The sequence below is a fragment of the Microtus pennsylvanicus genome, chromosome 6 (assembly GCF_037038515.1).
Source record: "Microtus pennsylvanicus isolate mMicPen1 chromosome 6, mMicPen1.hap1, whole genome shotgun sequence".
Taxonomy (NCBI): Eukaryota; Metazoa; Chordata; class Mammalia; order Rodentia; family Cricetidae; genus Microtus; species Microtus pennsylvanicus.
This window is the reverse complement of record NC_134584.1, coordinates 4,385,188-4,400,134: the sequence shown is the minus strand read 5'-3', so window position 1 is coordinate 4,400,134 and position 14,947 is coordinate 4,385,188. Positions and strand designations below refer to the sequence as shown.

Here is a 14,947-nt window from a genome sequence, read left to right as displayed (position 1 = left end):
GGTAAAGCCCCCTTCATAGTAAGTATTGGCAGGTGTGGTGCCATCTGTGGTTCTGTCTTTTTGTGGGCCGTTTGTAGATTATTGCTGCCATGTCTTAATGCAGCTATCTGCAGTCCTAGCTGAGGCAGAGGGATCCATCCAACTGTTACCTGCCTCTCTGTAGAGCAAGGTGCTACCACTCTTCCTTCCCAGTACAAGATGCTCTGGTGCACAGCACCTGTAGACAGTAACACAGCCCTGAAACAAGAATAAGGCCACATGGTAAGATGAGCCTCTTTTGTTCCACCAGACCTGACATAATCTGAATCTTACTATCTCAATGTAAGGTCTGTATTAACAGTAATCAGAAGTCAGAGCGGTACATCTTTTTCATAGGGTTTTTCACAGGGTTTCTCTGTGGCTTTGGAGCCTGTCCGGTAACTAGCTCTTGTAGACCAGGCTGGCCTCGAACTCACAGAGATCCGCCTGCCTCTGCCTCCCGAGTGCTGGGATTAAAGGCGAGTGCCTCCACTGCCCTGCTCATATCAAGTTTCTTCATATCAAGTGTATTACATTTTAAATACTGAATGTTGAATTTTGGACCCTCCAATTATAGGAAATACCTTAAGCTAGTTAGAGGTATGGCTTAGTGGTAGAACTCTTGCCTACCCCACATAAGGCTTTATGTTCCTTCCCTAGCATTGCAAAAAAGAAAAATGAAACAAAACCCTATAAACACCTTAAAGCTAGTTTTGGCTGTTTGTTTGCTCTTGTAAATATGCCTGTTAAAGACTCAGCATTAGCTGTGTGGCTTGCGAGAAGTTCTGTGGGTAGCCTCGCACTATACTCCTGCTGTGTCTCACCCCTGGAATTCGTCATTCCTCCAGTGGGAAACCTTAGTTAGAAATGGATTTTGTCTTAGAGTTTCTGTTGCCGCATTGAAACACCATGACATAAAGCAGGTTGGGGAAGAAAGGCTTTATTTGGCTTATACTTCCACATTAGTGTTCATTATTGAAGGAAGTCAAAAGTCTTTTTTCTTATAGAACCCAGAACTTCCAGCCCAGGGATGGTACCACTCACAATGGGCTGGGCCTTCCCACATTGATTACTAGTTAAGAAAATGCCTTATAGCTGTATTTTTTGGAAGGGAGGTCTGGGAGAGTGGGGTGTTGAAGATTGGGTTTCTTTGTGTAGCCTTAACTGTCATGGAACTAGCTCTGTAGACCGGGCTAACCTCAAACTCACAGAGAGCTGCCTTTCTCTGCCTCCTGAGTACTGGGATTAAAAGTGCGTGCCACTACTTCCTGCTTACAACTGGATCTTATGGAGGTATTTTCTTAATTGAGGTTCCTCCTTTCAGATAACTCTAGCTTGTGTCAAGTTGACCTAAAACTAACCAGGACAGATATCCATGTTGTAGGTAAAACACTGTCAGGTAGAGCCAGGAAATGTACCTGTGTGGATACACACCATGTGTATATGTAGCTAAGAGTAACTATGTTGGTAACTGTGTTTGCATGTACTGAAATCTTTGTTGTCTGGTGAAGCTTCCTGTTCCCTCCAATACCATGGCCACTCTTCCTTTTTAGTTTGTAGTATTGCACTGAGAAGCCTGGCCCTAGTACCCTGGTATATTGTTGGTGTCCCCTATCCAGTATCTGTCTCCTCTCCTGCTTCTGCCCTACTTATGTTGCTCTCTGACATTCTCCCGGGGATATTTACGATCACAAGAACTTACTCTTCGTGCATCTGGCCAGTCCCCTGCACATTTCATCTGCACATGTATACTTTCCACACCCTGACATCCTGTCCCTGTATGAGACTGCGGGTGACGGTAGGACATAGTGGAAGATTTTTAATGGAGTAATGTTCTCTGTCTACCTTAGAGATAGAGGTATGGACCATGGACCTCATGGCATGATGCTTTTTACTTAGCTGGCATTCTCTCTCTTATTTTGTTCAGGTTTAATGGATGGTTTTTAATATTTGCTTCTGGGACAAGACTTTTATTTCAGAAACTCTTTGGGATGGGTCATGTGTCTAAGCAGTGCTTTGACCATATATAGGTGTCCTCAGTCATAATCAGGTTTATTTAATCATGAGCAGATACCATCAATCATAAGCACGCCAGTCTTCAATCCCTGGACATGTGAGAGGGAGTCTCTGGTTCTTTCTCTTGGAGAAACTGGTAGAGAAGTGTCTAGCACGTCATGTGTCTCTAGTAGATAGCTCAAGGTTTTCCCTGGCGGATGACACTTGGGTGCTGCTTCCTTGCAGATGGGGTACCTGAAGAAGCTTGGAGATGGAAGTCTGCTCTACAGCGTGGTGAATGCAACTGAGCCTGACGCTGATGGTGGGTGCTTTGTCCTCTAAACTCTGTACTTGCTCTGAGATACAGCACATGTATAACACATTCATATGTCACCACGACTGTTAATGAGATTGCAGGAGAGTTGTCTGCCTTCTCTCTTGTACATATTTTTGGTAGCATGTGTGTGCACAGTGGAGCCTATGTGTGTCATGAAAGGGGCCAGTACGTCATTAGACCTCCATTAGGTTACTCAGGATGGTGATAGATTCTTAAGGACTGAATTTCATTGATGATGTAGGAAGGTTTTGTTTCTTGAGTTCTGTCAGAACTGCTTCCTCGTGAACCAAGTGCAGACCTATGCACTTGAAGCTCAAAAGTATTCTGGAAGGAAGGCTGGATGATTGGGTCAGGGTAGGTCTTAGTGGAAACATGAATGCCACCGGGTATTCATGCCTGGAGGGGTATTTCACTCATTGGAACATCTTGAGAAGGTAGTAGCTGTGCCTCTGACTGAGTCCCTGGGGTTGCAGGATGCCCACAGACACTCTTGGAGAGGGTGAGACACAGTGGATGTTGGCTCATACTTACTGCTTTGCTTGAGTCTCTGTTGTACAGGTGGACATTTCCCTCAGCTCTTTGGCCTCTTGACAGTCTTCCTCCCAGCCCACAATCAACAGGTTGTTTCATTTTCTCTAGTGTACAGGCACTCTGATTTTAACTGTGAGTGGAAACAAATTTCTGTGGTCTTCAGGAGAAAGTAGATATGGTAGCCCATACTTAGACTAGAAAGTCAGTTCTAGAAAGTGAGGTTCCTGTCAGGAATGGAGAATTGGTTTGCAGATGTGTAACTAGAAGAGCATGTAGAGGATGGCCAGTAAGTGCTGGATAGCATGTAGGAGTGGAAGAGAGCATGGCTGGCAGGGTGGTCTACAGACATGACAAGGACAAGCATGCACCCATTCCTCCTTCCCTAGTACTGGGTTATAAGCGTGCAACATTGTGTACTTTTTTTAAGTACAGATGGGGAATTGAACTCAGAACTTCATGCTTACAGGGCAGACACTTTGCCAATGGAACCATCTGTTTAGGTCCAGACATAATATTTTTTTTATGGTGTTGACTTTAGGGAAATTATAAAATCAAATTGAAATGGTGTTAGTTTTTAAAATTATATTGAAAAATTATATTAAAAAAATCATTTTTAAATGGACATTGTAAAGTCTTCTTGTCCCTACCGCTCCCTGTCCAAGGTGCTATAGAGAACATGCTCATCGCTGCTGAGGCAAGCTGACTTGATTATTCCTCCTTTCCTGTGTCTTCTGCAGAGGAGGAGACACACCCTGTGGACCTGAGTTCACTGTCTAGCAAGTTGCTCCCAGGTTTTACTACACTGGGTTTCAAAGATGAAAGAAGAAGTAAAGGTAAGTGCAGTGGCTGGCGGGTGAGAGCTCTCAGGAGCTGAAGGCCGGCTTGGCTGTCAATGGGATGCTGAAGTTGCCAGTTCCTCTTCCATGATTTTCTTCATGTGACTGGGTTTAGATTTTTAAGACAAATGAAGTTTAGACCCATTAAAGTAGATGACTAAAGTCATAGTTGATGGAGAATTCCTGCTTTGCATTCTGCTCTCAACTAGTAGGGGTGAGTTCAGACTGAGCTCCTAAGCTTCCTCACACAGGCTGCCATCCATTCTCTCCCTCCACAGGAGCCTCGACTCAGGCTCCTGCTGGTCCTTACGGAGGGACTCATTCTTACATCAGGCTTACATTTGGAGGATGATGGAGCTGCCTGGCAGCCAAGAGACCTAGATGGACAAGGTGGTTGTGGGTGGCAACATGGATGAGGGAGGGCCTGGTATATTTGTGTTTGTGTGTTCTGTATTTATAATAAATCTACTAGTGTGTTTGGGAATGTTTGTGGTTGTATATATTTGGTAGTATGTGTGCCAGACTTGCTTTGGTGTGTGGGTATCTGTATGTGCACAAGTGCATCCAGGCTGATGGTTCTCTGTGGGATCACTTCCTTTCTCTTGAAGGCACAGGAGCCATTCCTGGTCTGAGCCTAGATGTGTTTTGATGACGTCTCTTCTGCCTTTACTCAAGTATGGAGGTGTTTAAAACCATGGGACACACTTCAGCATGTTCCCCTTAGACTTGGCATTTCATTTTATTTCCTGTCTCTATATTTATTCCAGACATGGTTTCTTGAGTGATGGTGTAGGCATGGGTGGGATTGCTCTTCTCTATGTCATTGCTTTTGTTCCCTTTGTTGCTTCCTGCCGGCCCTCACCTTTGCTGTGGCCAAGGTCACCTCTGCACCATAAGCTTTTACCATACTTCCTTATCCCCTTAATTCTGCACACCATCTGCTTTTCTTGGTGTTCACTCTTGGCGCAGGGAAGCCCGGTACAGCCTCAGTAGAGGACTTTTTCTGGGATGGCATTTTCTACATCTCTGGATATTAGAGACCAGCCTGCATTTGGACCTTCTGTGATGTGTGGTCTACCCACACCTGCCTCCATTTCAACCCATCACTTGTCATTGCTCACACTTTGCTTTTGAGATATTGCTTGTCTTTGCTTCTTAGCTCAGCAGTCTTGTCCCCAGGAGGCATTTGTGTTACAGGGAAGAGGGGGTGCAGCTATTGTCCAACAGGAGAGAGAAGGAAACGCTATAGCAGAGTGCAGGACACGGCATGACTTCTACCAGACTGAAAAGCACAGCCACGTAGACATAGCCTGGGAAAGAGTGTATCCTGTGTTGGTTCAGCTCCTGCTTCTGTCAGAGGGAGTTCATGAACTGACTGGTTCCAAGAACCACTTCTGCTTGTCCACACTCATCTCTACCTTTGCTTTGTGGCCCTTGGTCCAAGATGTGAAATGGCATGCTAAGTAGACTCTGCAGTATCCATGGGCAGTTCCTGCTACCGCATTTGTGCTCAAGCAGGAAGAAAAAGGGAGAAACCAGGCATGGGCTCAGGTTGAGATCACCTGGAAGGAAAAATGACTGTAGCATGCTGGCAGTGCATTGAGCATGACTTCGACTTTCCCTCTACCCCTTCTCTTTAGTTACATTCCTCTCTAGTGCAAGCACTGCGCTTTCAATGCAGAACAACTCTGTATTTGGGGACCTGAAATCAGATGAGATGGAACTTCTGTACTCTGCATATGGAGACGAGACTGGTGTGCAGTGTGCACTGAGGTAAGCCAGGTCACACGGATACGTGAGGACTGTTCCCTGGTGAGCATCTTAAATTTTATTTTTAAGCCAGTATAGTCATATGATCCAGAAATCAAAGTGTACCAGAAGGTGTGCCCTGAGTCTTACCCCACCCCTCCATATCTGCCCACTACCACTTTTACAGTCCATGCTTCCTGTACTTTCAAATGCCAAGACTGGTGGATATAGACAGCCTTCTTTAGATAACTAGTACGTCTTAGGGTTTTTTATGGATTGTGTACCTGCATGTGTTCTGCCTTTTTTTTTTTTAATTTTCCTGGAGCTCTTTTAATCATTTTTTTTTTTTTTTGCCTTGAGCCACTTTGAAAATTGTTTGAGAACGGTCAGTCCAGTTGTCCCCCCCCCCCCCCACATACCTGGGAAGCTCCCAGAGGACTGAGGAGTGTTGGCAGTGGACATCTGGAATCAACATCTTTGTCACTGTTCGGGTGGATCTTGAAATTGGAACGCGATGCTTTTTCAGCACATTCCCTTACAGGGTTCTCTTCTAGCCTGCAGGAGTTCGTGAAGGATGCTGGGAGCTACAGCAAGAAAATGGTAGACGACCTCCTGGACCAAATCACAGGTGGAGATCACTCAAGGATGATCTTGCAGCTGAAGCAGGTGGGGTTTGAAGCTGACATACTTTTGTGGGCTCTGACTCTTGGCCCCCTTCTTGGTGCTACTCCGGTGCAGAGAGCTGTCAGGGAGGCAGGCTCTTGAGGTCATTGCTGGCTGTTTTTCATTCATTAAGCTTTAAATTATACTTCAAAGCTGTCTTTTTTATTATCATTATTATTTGGAGGATATGAGCCTAGAAGTCTTGTGCCCCATCCAGACTCCAGCCCTACCCACGTGTACTTGGCTCCTGTTCTGGATGCCATTCTTCACGTGTCTCTCTTGCCAGGCAAGACGTTAGCACAGGCCATTTATTTAAAACCTTTTTCTTATTACTTTGTGTCTGATGCACATATGAAGAAAAGAGGACAGACTTTGAGAGTCAGTTACCTTCTTCCACTGTGGAGTCTCGGGACCAAACTCAGGTTCTCAGCTTGAGCAGCAAGTGCTTTTACCTGATGATGCATTTTGCTGTCCCAGCCAGGCCATTTCTAGCTACGGATTGTCTGGTATGGCAGGAAACTGCTCCATGTGTCCCTGAAGTGAGGCTGTGCTGCTGGGGAACTCTGGATTTCACATATACGGCCACAGTAAAAGTGGTGCTCAGTACTCAAGGTGTAATGCTAGAGGAATTTTCTGCAAGGAACAGATGGTAAAATAAAGGCCATATTTCTAATTAAAAGTTAGTGAAAATATTACATGATCAAGTCTGTGGAAGTACATACCAAATGATCTTTTTTGAGGAATGTACCTAAAAATAGGGTGTTTTTGAAGGCCTGCTCTTCCCAGAGCAGGGGACATGTAGCTCATCCCATTCCAGCAGTGCAGTAGATATCTCTGCTGCCTCCATCAGTCCACATCCATTGTTCTAGACTAATCATCCAGGCCTCTTTTTCTCAAGCTGCCCATTTTTGTTTGTTTTAATAATTGGTTTCATTATAAAATTGGGAATCCTCTTACCCATATTCCCCTTCACCCCAGCCCCAGAGTGGTATTGAACCCTTGGCTGAAACTGAATGAGTTGACCAGCTGTGGTCTAACTTCACTACCACCTGTGAAGAGACCTGTAAAACCCCTGCTTCAGGTGTAGATGTAGTGAGGGTGTAATGAGCAGAACCCCAAGCAGTGAGCAAGCCACTGTTGGTGCAATGTAAGTGATCACCTTGTAATAGAAAACTGATGGCAAACTTGTGTCCTGTCTTGTTGCTTGGCAGAGGAGGAGCATCCCCATGAGACCTGCAGATGACATGAAGGTGGGTTTCCCCAGCATGTGCACACAAGCTCAGCTTTTGGAGTGTCTGTGGTTACTAGTCATTGCAGTGAGTGGCCAGCCTCTTGTCCTTCTGTCCAGGGGCTGCTAGTTGTTGAAGAGGGGCTTCAGTGGCCCTGCTTTGCTGTCATATGCTTACCTGAGTGACCTGAACCAGAGGGCTGTAATCTAAGCTCAGAGACAAGTTCAAAGCCATCAGCTGGGCACTGTCCTCAGGCAGGGTGGGGACCCATTTCCCTTGTGACTTGGGCTTGTGCTGCAAAGTTTACCCACTGGCTAGCAGAGACCCGTGTACCTGAGGAGATTAAGTTCCCAGGGAATGCTGTGAGACCTTAGTATGAAGATACGAGCAGAGGCTGGGCAACAGGAGCTCTCAGAGTCCTGGGAAACTGCAGTCTTACCCTTGCTAGAAGAGGAGCCTTTGGTTTTGGAATCTGTCGCATTGCTCCTGAAAAAGGTGGTGGTGAGCCCTTGAGTTCCATGTGTTAACGAATTCCTAAGAAGTTAGCAAAGGGTTGTTTACTCTTAGTAGAGAGGAAAGTTGTCAGAGGTGTGTTGATCTGACTAGGTCCCTGGACATTTGCATTTCTACTAATAATCTTGGATTCCATGTTCCTTGAACTGCAGCCTTTAGGATAGTGCTCATTTGTGTTACTGTGAGGTGGGCTCAAATTAACACAGGCTGTTGATTTATACTGCTGGCATTAGCTGACAATTGTGCTGTCTGTTTAATCAATATTTTTCTCATCTTCTGCAGGTTGGGGACCCACTAGGAGATAGTGGCCCTGTTCTGGATTTCATGTCAATGAAACCATACCCTGATGTCTCTCTGGATGTGTCCATGCTCAGCTCTCTGGGTGAGGCATCCTGGGCACTGTTTTATGTGTGATGTAGTAAGAGAGCCTTGTTTGGTTTCTCTGTGCTCACAAACTGCCCTGGAAAATAACATAGCCAAGGAGAACCTGTGGGGTTAACTTACCACTAGTTAGAACAGGAAACACCCTGGGGCTGTGGTTAGGGCCTAATTATACCCTCAACATATGGGGACAGTGTCAGAACTAGAGATTAGGACACCCATGTGATATCTGCTGGCTCCCTGTGAGTTAAAAGCCCAACTGAAGCCAGTGTCAGAAGAACTGTGCCGTTCAGTGGTAGAGTGCTTGCTTAGCATGAACAATGCCCTGGGTTCAATTCCCTTTACCAGAAATACCAAAAACAAACAAAACCCCAAACTAAACAAGCCATCAACAAAAAACACTTTTTTAAGAGACTAGGAAATAAAAAGTGTGTTTTCTTCGGATTCTCTTGGTCAGACTGCTATGCATGGCTGAACAGAAATGACATCTGTCACCGACCCCAGGCAGGTCTGGTGCTTGCCACTCTGAACAGAAGCTGCAATTAGCCCTGGCGGCACACCCCTGTGCTTTACCTGTTTGTTAGCTGAGATCACGGACATGGTGTGTGTGTCAGCCATGTGTCAGTGTGCTTACTCCCTGAAGGATAAACCCTCTACTGTTGGAAATGCTGTCTTCCATGAGGTGTGCAGTGTGTTCCTTCACCTAAGATTGAAGACAGCTAGGCCCTCCGTGCTTCTTGCATATACCTGGCATGGAGAGGACGCACATCTTACAGTGAAGATGGTCCCGGAGTCAGCAGCTTCAGACTGAGAAAGTAGATTTGTGTGTGTGTGAACATTATAGCCTCCCCGTTGCCACAGTTTTTAGGGATTGGGTTTAGATCTGTCATTGTCTTTTGTCAGCTCTGTCCTTGTCCTCAAGATACCTCAGATGCCTGCTGGGACTCAGGGCTAGGATCTTTTAAGACAAACAAGAAAACAGTCATTGGAGGGAGAAGGCACAATGGGAAAGTCCAGAGGGAACCAGATGCAAGCAAACCCCCAAGGAGCTGTGATCATGGAGTTACAGGGAGCACGGGTCAGGCCTTCAGTGAGCTGTGTCAGCATGCTTGATAGGCCCCCAGCACCTGGGTTTTGATTGGTTGGGGCTATTTAGTGCTACTATATGCACCCCTCCTGGCTTGGCCTTTATTGGTTCCAGACCCCATGGGGGTAGTTGTACCACATTCTCTGAATAAACAGTGTCAGTTAGTGATGGGAACTCCCTACCTCCCCGAAATCAAATGGCCGAATCCTAGCCTTCCTAGGGACAGTGGCCCAGGCTGCTTAGTACATTTTCCAGCATACAGACTACCTTTGTCTTGGCACTTGTAAGATTTTTCTTCTTTTTACAACTTTTTAGAAATAGGGTTATAATGTACTTTGGTTTGCTTTCCTTTAGATTAATTCTTCTCAAACCATGGGGTTTTCATATCCTTTACCAAATTTGGAAATTCCTGGCCATAGTTCCTTCAGTTACCAGCCTACCATCTTAGGCAAGTAAGCTCCCTGGTTAGTGTCCCTCTGCCTGCTGAGCATCTGAGGGCTCTCCTCTCTTGCTCTGGTAGTGTCTCAGCACAGATGCTGTTACCCTCCTGAAGTTATCCTTCTGCCTTCTAGTACTCTAGTGTATTAGTGCTCTGCCTGCTGACTTATCTAAGTTGTTTGTATCCTTCCACCCCCATGGTTTGGGACATGTTTTCGTGCTGCTTTATAGGGGTTTTTTTTTTTATGGTGTCAGAGTTTATATCCTGGGTGCTGGACCCCAGGGACCATTTCCAGGGACACCTTTTGGTTTTTGTGTTTGTTTGTTTGGGGGGTTTTATTTGCTTTTAATGTTTTATTTTATTTTTGAAATATAATTACAAAATTTCTCCCTCTCGTTTCCTTTCTCTAGACCCTCTCATTTATTCATCTCCACTCTCTTTCAAATTCATGGCCTCTTTCTTTCACTAACTGTTCTTTTTTTGAGGAGGCATTGAGACAGGGCTTTTCTGTGTAACAGTCCTAGCTGTTCTGGAACTAGCTCTTGTAGACCTGGCTGGCCTCAAACTCACAGAGATCTGTCTGCCTCTGCCTCTTGAGTGCTGGAATTAAAGGCAGGCATGCGCCACCATTGCCTGACTTGTACTAACGGTTCTTACATGGGTATAATGAATATGTATATACATATATATTCCTAAACATAACCTGTTCAGTTTATATAGTGTTAGCTGTAGGTATAATTTCAGGGCTGACCATTTAGCAGTGGACAACCAGCTGATGTTCTCTTCCCTGGGAAAGACCACCTCCCCACATTCCCAGCTTTCCTTAGTTGCCTATAGTTCTTGGGGTTGAGGCCTCCTGGGCTTTTCCCTGTCTGCTCTGGCATGACCGTTGGCATTGTATTGTATAGCCCACATTTGGGCAGTCATGTTGGTGAGACTGTGGGTACAGTTTCTATTATTAGGAGACACAATCTTCCCGCATACTCCCTGATCCTCTCATTCTTAGTCTTTCTTCCTCCTCTTCCATGGTGTTCCTAAGGTCACTCTTAATACAGGGCAAAGGTGGGCTCCTAGCCCTTCTGGCTAAGCTGTGTCCTTTCACAGGTTCAAGGTAGTTCTTTGGCTAAGACAAGTCAACACTGGGCCCTAGGCGTGGGATCTGGGTGGAGACCCTGCTCGGTGTACTTATTTGCATATTCTGTCTGCATTCTCTGTTTATGGCCAGAGGCCAGCATCAGACAGACACATCTTTCCTTGACAAAGTTGTCCATAGTGTTGGTGCATTGGATGGCTGAGATTCAGCGTGGCATTCTGCTTGTGAGAGACACTGGGTGTGCTCCCTTGCCTACTACCAGCTCTGGCCTGTCTCACATGGGGTTCTCTGCTGTGAGCTACTCCAGCAGTGATCTTACAGAACAGCTGTGCTGTGTCTGGTCTGTGTGTGCTGACGAAGTTTACCAGCATTGCATCATATTTGTCACACAGGGAAAGTGAAGAAGGAGCTGGACCACGATGAGAGCCACTTGAACTTGGACGAGACAACCAGGCTCCTGCAGGACTTGCACGAAGCACAAGCAGAGCGAGGAGGCTCCCGGCCATCCTCCAATCTCAGCTCTCTGTCCACTGCCTCTGAGAGGGAGCAGCACCCTCCAGGTAAGGGTCTCACACAGGCTAGTGGAGGGAGCCTGCACTGAGGTGAGGGATTGGGCCCACAGGGCCAGGATGGTGGCCTTCACCAGGGTTTATTGTTGTTGTTCTGGGAGATCTCTGCACCCTTGTGCATCTTGGGGAGGGGGCAGGATATTTGTTTTTAATATAGATTTGTTGCCACCTGTCCTTCCATTCCATATTTTTTCCTTGACTCTATCAGCCAATGGAGTGTTCGTTTTCTGTTGGGAGAGTGTGTCACCATCCCTGGTGAGGGGTTTCTGTACTAGCACTCTGAGTATCCCCGCCCCATGTAGGATCTGAGATCTCTGTAGTTTCCTGAGCCTGTCGTATGAGTTTCCCAGATGTGGCACTGACAACAGGACAAAGAAGTGTCTTAGTGAACCAGTGAGTTTCTGGGGTTTATAGGAGCATAGGTAAGTCGTTCCTCCTGTCTCTCCTCCCATGATGTTCCTTAAGCTTTAGAGTGAGTGAGATGATTGTTTTCCTCTATCTGTTTCTGAGCACTGGACACTGTTCCACATCAGCAGTCTTTTTTATTCCTAAGAGCTGAGGCTGACAGCAGTAGTGCTCTATGGGCATAAACACAAATGTTTCAAAGGCAGATTGACAGACACATCCCCTCCATTTAACAAAGCAATAGTAGTTGCTTCCCTGCTGAGCCCTGTGACCTCCCCAGTCACTGGCTTTTGCCCTGGATCACAAAACTATATGTGAGTCTCTTCCTGCATTAATTCAATCAGAAAGTGCCAGGCATGGTAGCACACACCTTTAGTCCCAGCACTCAGGAGGCAGAGGCAAGTGGATCTCCATGAGTTCAAGGCCAACATGGTCTGTGTGGTGAGTTCCAGGATAATCAGAGCTACATAGAAAACCCTGTCTCAAAACTGTGGCTACAGTTTCAGAGGATTAGTCTGTGATCGTCATGACAGGGAGTGTGGTAGAGGTGGTGGACAGGTAGTCTTGGCACTGGATCAATCAGCAGCTAAGAACTTACATCTTCATTCACAGGCACCAACCTCAACTCTCAGTGACAGACCTCCTCCAACAGGGCCACACCTCTAATCCTTTGCAAACAGTCCTACTGTCTGAGGACACACTGTCAGACGTGTGAGCCTATGGAGACCATTCTCATTCAAACCACCACACACAGCATGTTGGTACTGTGTCCGGCAGAGACTGCTGATGACAGTTCTCTCCCGAATAGTAGCTCACCTAACACCATCTAGCAGTATGAAAACCAACTGGCAGGAAGAGAGCTTGTAGCTCGGTCTCAGCCTGATTTTTCCATGTCCTGTAACAATAGTATGTGTGTCATCAGTAGTAGAGTTACTGTCTCATTCTGGCATGCAGCTTTGCCAGTGGCGAAAGCCTTTATGGTTTGAGGTTTGTGTTTCCCCAGGACAGTTTGTGGGGGAGCACGGACTAGACACTATCCTGTCTAGACAGACTCCCTTTCTGTGAGCTGTTAGCCCTGTTATCCTGGGGCAGTGCTGCCACCATAGGGCCACTGCATGTCGTTGCACCAGGGAGTCTTACTGTGCTAGCATGTGTTGCTCATTCTGGCATCCGGCATTAGACCAAGGGAAATCAGGGCTGCACTCGGCCTGCTATGCCTGCCCCTAGAACTAGATACCTAGTTATGACAGGTTCTGAGATAGCACCACAGCTCTTGTCTTCCCATTGGCCACACTTCACTGTTGAAAGGAACGGAGCTGGGTTTAAAACAAACAAGAAAACCATCCATCCCAAGTGTACTTCGTTGCAGGAGAGAAATACATACAGTAAGCTCTGGGGGGATAGTTACCCATCTCTAGGACAGCTTAATTTTTTTCATTTGAAGTTTTATCACTTATGTCTTTTATGAACTGTTGCTTAGGCTTTAAAGCCTTCCAGCAGCTTACCAACAGCGTCTGACTTTCTGTCGGTGTTTGTCCTTGTGAATTCTGGCTTGACACAAATCTTATCCTGTTTGCCTTTGAGTGACATAGATAAATAGACTCCTTTGTTCGCTTTTCCTTTTTCCCATCACCTCTTGATTGCTTTTTTTTTCTTTTTTTGGTTTTTCGAGACAGGGTTTCTCTGTGGCTTTGGAGCCTGTCCTGAAACTAGCTCTGTAGACCAGGCTGGTCTTGAACTCACAGAGATCCTCCTGCCTCTGCCTCCCGAGTGCTGGGATTAAAGGCGTGCGCCACCAACACCCGGCTCTTGATTGCTTTTGCACTTTAAATTTTACGTGCTGATACAAGTCCTTCCCACACCGGTCCCATCCCAGCATAGGACTCAGAAAAGCCATTATAGCTCCATATATCAATCCTGAGATCTCTGCTCAGTCAATCTCTTAACTTCCTGGTGAACACAGCATCAAACACGGCCTCTTGCACGCCAGTTTCTTTTCTCTATGGTCTTCTAGTCCCTGGTATTTATTTGTAGGACCCTCAGCTAAAGATAACTAAGTCTGGCTAACACAGAACAATGGGTTAGGCCTTTAGGAGCTGCTTTCCCTGGCCTCCGCTGCCATCCGTTCTCTTTTGACCTCTCGTGCTTCTGAAGTATTCCGTGTACAGAATGAATCCTGATCTTTTCAAAGAAAGCCCGACTGCAGCTGCCAGAAGAGAGACTGAGATTTGGTTTTTGTTCTGATCACCTTGTGATCAGGGTATCAAGCAAAGTAGAGCCTTAGGAGGTTGCAGGCAGCCCTAATTCAGAGTATGTATGCACCTGTGTGTGGTATCAGGGAGGACATTAATCAATCAATCAATCAATCAATCAATCACAGATGTTGGTCTCATAAGCTTTGCAGATCTGTTTTGTGTTCTTAAATGCTGTGTTCTTTTAAACCTACAGGAAGTCCTTCTCGCCTTAGTGTTGGGGAGCAGCCGGATGTTACCCATGACCCTTATGAATTCCTTCAGTCTCCAGAACCTGCAGCTTCTGCCAAGAACTAACTTGTGGGCTTTCCAGCTGTTTTCTTTTTCTTTTTTTTTTTCCCCAAGTTTTTTTGATACATGGTTTTTTGTCACAAGACAGAAACTTTTGTCTCATCCTCTCTGGCATGTAGCAGCCTGAGGAAGATGGTGGTGTGTCTGTGCTGCCATGTCCACAGAAGAGGCCCAACAGCACCGAGTGATGTCCTCTAAGTTCTGAGAAGTGACAATAGAACACGAGAGTGTTGGTCTCTTCTGAGCCCCAGAGACCGAGTGTGTTTATGATCAATCATAGTCATTCTACATGAGTCCTGAACAGCTGTCTTGCAGTTCTCAAAGGGGAGCCTGCAGAACAGGCCTTCAGGTAGCTTCTATTTTCTGTTTGGTCACTTGAGGATGGAGATGTCTCCCTGACAAATAATGAACCACCCCACATTTTAGAATGAAGTAAATGCCCACAAATGTTTCAGACCCATAAAATGTTTCAAAACTACACATGTATTTGCTAAGTACCTGTTTGTATTTGCAAAATACACGAACATAGGTCCTAATAAAGAGATGCCAAAGGTGGTGA

General features: G+C 46.0%; 1 protein-coding gene across 3 annotated transcripts in view; it reads left to right on the top strand.

Moving 5' to 3' along the window:
- Brd9 (bromodomain containing 9) overlaps nt 1-14,947 on the top strand; it is a 21,392-nt gene extending 6,445 nt beyond the window's left edge. For all 3 annotated transcript variants that reach the window (XM_075975696.1, XM_075975695.1, XM_075975694.1), the window contains exons 9-16: nt 2,260-2,335; nt 3,619-3,714; nt 5,358-5,490; nt 6,021-6,132; nt 7,341-7,379; nt 8,154-8,253; nt 11,264-11,431; nt 14,294-14,947. In XM_075975696.1, coding sequence (XP_075831811.1) covers nt 2,260-2,335; nt 3,619-3,714; nt 5,358-5,490; nt 6,021-6,132; nt 7,341-7,379; nt 8,154-8,253; nt 11,264-11,431; nt 14,294-14,394 — 825 coding nt within the window. In that variant the 3' untranslated portion in view covers nt 14,395-14,947. The remainder of the gene's footprint in view (nt 1-2,259; nt 2,336-3,618; nt 3,715-5,357; nt 5,491-6,020; nt 6,133-7,340; nt 7,380-8,153; nt 8,254-11,263; nt 11,432-14,293) is intronic.